Source organism: Nestor notabilis, unplaced genomic scaffold (assembly GCF_000696875.1).
Source record: "Nestor notabilis isolate BGI_N333 unplaced genomic scaffold, ASM69687v1 scaffold24042, whole genome shotgun sequence".
Taxonomy (NCBI): Eukaryota; Metazoa; Chordata; class Aves; order Psittaciformes; family Psittacidae; genus Nestor; species Nestor notabilis.
In genome coordinates this window covers 1-5,676 of record NW_009920126.1, presented here as the reverse complement: position 1 = coordinate 5,676, position 5,676 = coordinate 1, and the positions used below count along the sequence as shown (strand labels likewise).

Genomic DNA, 5,676 nt, shown 5'->3' with positions numbered 1-5,676 from the left:
CCAGGTAGGCTGGTGCCGAAGGGCTCCCACAGGGACCCTAGGAGCTGGGGGTTTGGTGGGCATGCAGGAGGGGAACCAAGCCCTGGGGAGTCCATCAGCGTGGAACCCTGCTCAGGTAGAGGTTTGGGTGGATGTTTGGTGAGGTTTTGCCTCAGGTAAAGCAGCACAGGGTGGCGTTGGCCCTGCTCCTGTTCCTCTTCAACCTGAGGGGTGTTGCTTTGTGCACCGTCAAATGACATCCATGTTCTCTTACATGAGTTCTGGAGCACCCAGCCCCATCTGTGGTTGTGCTCTACCTTGAGGTCCAGGTAGCAGAGCCCTGGCCTGCTCCAGGCATCCACTACCCCCTCATGCCCGTGCTGGTTGGTGTCTGTGGGGTTGGTGAGGGCTGCCGCATGTGCAGGCAGCATGACCCATGTTCTCTCCTCAGCGGTGGAGTGGCCCAGAGAAGCTGCTTGCCCTAGATGAGCTCATAGACCGCTGTGAGCCCTCCCAGATCAAGTACATGATGCAGGTCATTGAGCCCCAGTTCCAGAGAGACTTCATTTCCCTGCTGCCCAAGGAGGTCAGTAGAGCCAAGGGACACGCTGGGCACCCGGCACCAGCCATTGGAGCCCCTGGTGCCTTCATGACTCGGTGTCCCCTCTGCAGCTGGCACTCTACGTCCTCTCCTTCCTGGAGCCTCGGGACCTGCTCCGTGCTGCCCAGACCTGTCGCTACTGGAGAGTCTTGGCTGAAGACAACCTGCTGTGGAGAGAGAAGTGCCGTGAGGAAGGTAAAGCCCTTCATCTGTGCGGCACCAGAGAGCCCATAGCACCCAGTGTGTGCCCACCTGAGCTCCCCACAGGGGGAGAGCATGGCTCCCCCTGTCCTGTGACACATCCTGCTGCAATTCCCTCCTGCAGGCATCGAGGAGCCGCTGAACCTGCGGAAGCGGCGCCTGCTCAGCCCCGGCTTCATGTACAGTCCCTGGAAATTTGCCTTCATGCGGCAGCACAAGATCGACATGAACTGGCGCAGTGGGGAGCTCCGAGCCCCCAAGGTGGGTGCTTTGCGGTGTCCTGGTGAGAACCAGGCTCCGGAGCTTTCCCATGTGGGAAGCTGGAGCAGGAAGGAAGTAGCAGAGAAACATCCTCGACGATTGGATGAGAACAACAGTAGGAATTGTCAAAGTGCCTCAGGAAAAGATGGACAGGTGTGACCTGTCCTGAGGAGGCACCTGCCACAGGCATCCACCTGGAAATAGGTGCAGGAAGCTCTGCAGAGGGATCTGGACTGACTGGATCCATGGGCCAAGGGGATGAGGTTCCGCAAGACAAAGGGCTGGGTCCTGACTGGTCACAACCACCCCATGTTTGGGGCAGGAAAAGGACCTGGGGGGTGCTTTGAGGTCCTTTCCAACCCAAACCATTCTGTGAGTCTATGATTCCATGATGATCTGGGACAGAATGTCAGCTCTGAGCTCGAGGTGGCCTTTATAACCACAAGGGCCCGTCAGGTTTTGAAGTCCCTGGATAGCCCACTGTCCCCCAGCAGGAGCCACCAGATGCCCACACCAGGCTCTGAGCCTCACTCCTGGTGTTCTCCACGCAGGTGCTGAAGGGACACGATGACCATGTCATCACCTGCCTGCAGTTCTGCGGCAACCGCATCGTCAGCGGCTCCGACGACAACACGCTCAAAGTGTGGTCGGCTGTGACAGGGGAGGTGAGACTGGTCCTGCCTAAGTGGGGAACTGGGAGGGGAGTTTGTCTGATACAGGTCCTGGGTCAGCACCAGTGTGGCAGCAGGGCCAGGGCAGGGACTGTCCCCCTGCACTGGGCACTGGTGAGGCTGCACCTCGAATCCTGTGTCAGTTCTGGGCCCCTCACTGCAAGAGAGACATTGAGGTGCTGGAGCGGGGCCAGAGAAGGGCACCGGAGCTGGAGCAGGGCCTGGAGCACAAGTGTGATGAGGAAGGGCTGAGGGACCTGGGGGGTTTAGTGTGGAGAAGAGAAGGCTCAGGGGGGACCTGATCGCTCTCTGCAACTGCCTGACAGGAGGATGGAGCCAGGAGGGGGCTGGTCTCTGCTCCCAAGGAACAAGGGATGGGACAAGAGGAACAAGCCTCAAGCTGCCCCAGGGCAGGTTTAGCTAGAGCTGAGGAGCAATTCCTTGCCCAGAGGTTAGAGTGGCTATTAGGAACAATTCCTTCCCCCAGAGGTTGCTCAGGCATTGGAACAGGCTGCCCAAGGCAGGGCTGGATTCACCGTCCCTGCAAGTGTTCACAGCCCGTGTGGCCGAGGCCTCAGTGCCAGGGGTTAGTGGCGGCCTTGGCAGTGCTGAGGAGCGGTAGAAGCTCTTTGCCAGCCCAGTTGGTTCCATGATTTGTCCTGTCTCTGAGGAAATCTGACAGCCCCTCTGGCTGCAGGAGCTGTCTTAAGCTGTTAGTCTGATGGTGCAGTGCTGAATGAGCAAGGGTTGGCCACACACATGCTTTCAGTGTCAGTCAGCAAGTGTGGAGCATCCTCCTGGAGATGCAGGAAGGACGGGAAGCTTGGCTGGGTTCAGAGGACCATGTGATGGAGAGGACTGTGGTGGGGTCTGGCGCAGGGAGTGGATCACCGAGGGATGAGCCTCACCGATGCTGTGCCGGGGGATGTCCTGTGCTCTGCTGCTCCTTTGCCGTGTTGTGAAGCCTTTCCCATCGCAATGTCCTTCCCCATCCCACCCCTCACAGTGTGTGCAGACGCTGGTGGGCCACACCGGCGGCGTGTGGTCATCACAGATGAGGGACAGCATCGTCATCAGTGGCTCCACGGACCGGACCCTCAAAGTGTGGAATGCGGACACGGGCGAGTGTGTGCACACGCTGTACGGGCACACGTCCACTGTGCGCTGCATGCACCTGCATGGCAACAGGTATTGGCAGGCGTGGGGGGGCTCCAGCTGCCTGCTCTGCTGGAAGCGGTTGGAATTGGATGAGTTTTAAGGTCCCTCCAACCCAAACCAGTCCATGAGTCTATGATGTGGGGCTTGGGCTGGGCTGTGGTGTGGGCACAGAGGTGGTCGGGTCTTGGCTGGATCTCCCTCAGGAGGAGAAGCTGCTCCTCGGGGTTGTCTCACTCGGCCGAGACCCAGATGTGGTTGTGCTCATGTCTGTGCCCGCAGGGTGGTGAGTGGCTCTCGGGATGCAACGCTGCGCCTGTGGGACATTGAGACGGGGCAGTGCCTGCATGTGCTGATGGGCCACGTGGCTGCCGTGCGCTGTGTGCAGTATGATGGGCACAAGGTGGTGAGCGGCGCCTACGACTACACAGTGAAGGTGTGGGACCCCGAGAGTGAGAGCTGCACCCACACACTGCAGGGGCACACGAACCGTGTCTACTCCCTTCAGGTAACACCCCAGAGCCCCCATCCCTCCTGCTGACGGGCCCCAGAGACACATGGGCTGTGTCTGATCCCTGCAGGGGAGACCCTCTGCCCTCCACCCTGACCCCCCACACACGCACTGCAGGAACAGTGCACCCTGAGGAGAAGGACTTGGGGTGTTGGGTGAGGAGAAGCTCCCCATGACCCGGCTTCAGTGTGTGCTTGACCCCAGAAGCCCTGTGTGTGCTGTACTGCACCCCCAGAGCGTGAGCAGCAGCTCAGGGAGGGGATTCTGCCCCTCTCTTGCACTCTGGGGAGCCTTTAGAGCAGCTCCAGTGCTAAAGGGGCTCCAGGAAACCTGGAGAGGGGCTTTGGACAAGGGCTTGTAGTAACAGCTCAAGTGGGAATGGCTTGAACCTGCCAGAGGGGAGACTGAGATGAGCTCTGAGGCAGAAGCTCTTCCCTGGGAGGGTGCTGAGGTGCTGGCACAGGGTGCCCAGAGGAGCTGTGGCTGCCCCATCCCTGGTAGTGTTCAAGGCCAGGTTGGACACAGGGGCTTGGAGCAACCTGCTCTAGTGGAAGGGGTCCCTGCCCGTGGCAGGAGTTGGGACTGGAGGAACTTTAAGTTCCCTCCAACCCAACCCAGGCTGTGATTCTTTGAAGATGCTGCCAGTCACACACACCTGGATTAGCCGCAGGGGACACAAGGATGTCACTCAAGCAGCCGTGCCTCGTCCCTGCCCCCAGGCTGGAATTGCCCCTTCCCCTGGCTCAGGCTATGCTTGTCTCTGTCTCCCGGCAGTTCGATGGGACACACATCGTGAGCGGCTCCCTGGACACATCCATCCGCGTGTGGGATGTGGAGAGTGGGAACTGTCTGCACACCCTCATGGGGCACCAGTCGCTCACCAGTGGCATGGAATTGCGGGACAACATCCTCGTGTCCGGCAACGCTGACTCCACCGTCAAGATCTGGGACATCAAGACAGGCCAGTGCCTGCAGACGCTGCAGGGTGAGTGCTGGGACGGGGCAACTCCTCCCACTGTGTTCTGGGAGGGCACGTGTGGCTGCCAGATGGGGAAGGGCAGATGTTGCCCAGCAGCGGGGGCTCCCAGTGGGGTTGTGGTGGGAGCATGGGAATAAGGGATCCCGAAATCCCAGCACAGGCTGGGGTCTGACATACTGAAGAGCAGTTCAGCTGAGAGGGACCTGGGAGGGTTGGTGGATGAGAAGCTGACCATGAGCTGGCAGCATGCCTTTGAGCCAGGAGTATCTGGGGGTGCATCAGGAGGAGCATGGCAGCAGGTCGAGGGAGATGATCCTCCCTTTTCCTTAACCCTGGTGAGGTCACATCTGGAGTCCTGTGTCCAGTGCTGGAAAGATTCCAGTGGAGGCCACAAGGATGATCAGGAGTTTGAAGCATCTCTGATGAGGAGATATCTCAGAACTGTAAGACCAGATTATCTTCTAGTGGAAGGAGCAACTGCTTGCCCGGGCAGGGGATTGGAACTGGATAAGCTTTAAGCTCCCTTCAATGCAAACCAGTCTGGGATTCTCTTCTGTAAGGAACTGCTGGAGCTGGGCCCATTGAGTCTAGAGAAGAGCAGACTGAGAGGGAATCTCATCAATGCAGATCAGTATCTCAGAGGTGTGTGTCAAGAAGGTGGTGCCCAGTGACAGGATGAGGAGCATTGGCCATAAACTAAACCACAGGTTTCATACAATCATAGAATGAATCCCAGAACCACAGCCTGGGTTGGAGGGAGCTTAAAGGTCCTCTGGCTCCAACCCCCTGCCATGGGCAGGGACACCTTCCACTAAAGCAGGTTGCTCCAAGCCCCTGTGTCCAACCTGGCCTTGAACACTGCCAGGGGTGGGGCAGCCACAGCTTCTCTGGGCACCCTGTGCCAGTGCCTCAGCACCTCCCAGGGAAGAGTTTCCTTATACCTGACCTGAATCTCTCCTAAACACAAGGAAGAACAACGTGAGAGAGTACTTTCCACTGCGGGTGCAGAGCCCTGGGACAGGCTGCACAGGGGGGTTGTGGAGTCTCCATCTCTGAGACATCCCAGCCCCAGCATGGACACATTCCTGTGTGACCTGCCATGGGGAGGGGTGGACCCGGTGCTCTCCAAAGGTCCCCGCCTCCGCCCCCCAGCGATTCTGATTGTGATCCCTCTGCTCCCAGGGCCCAGCAAGCACCAGAGCGCCGTGACCTGCCTGCAGTTCAGCTCCAAATTCGTGGTGACCAGCTCCGACGACGGCACCGTCAAGCTCTGGGACTTGAAGACGGGCGAGTTCGTGCGCAACCTGGTGGCGCTGGA

At 59.2% G+C, this 5,676-nt stretch overlaps 1 protein-coding gene across 1 annotated transcript in view; it reads left to right on the top strand.

Moving 5' to 3' along the window:
- The window catches only part of LOC104402624 (F-box/WD repeat-containing protein 7-like), a gene marked incomplete at its 3' end in the record, with an annotated part of 7,473 nt that extends 1,803 nt beyond the window's left edge, over positions 1–5,670 (top strand). Inside the window, 8 exon segments of the mRNA XM_010010543.1 lie at positions 387–565; positions 652–775; positions 906–1,042; positions 1,594–1,707; positions 2,720–2,901; positions 3,151–3,376; positions 4,154–4,364; positions 5,541–5,670. Of these exon segments, the coding sequence (XP_010008845.1) occupies positions 387–565; positions 652–775; positions 906–1,042; positions 1,594–1,707; positions 2,720–2,901; positions 3,151–3,376; positions 4,154–4,364; positions 5,541–5,670 (1,303 nt within the window).
- Between the last annotated feature and the right edge of the window lie 6 nt (positions 5,671–5,676).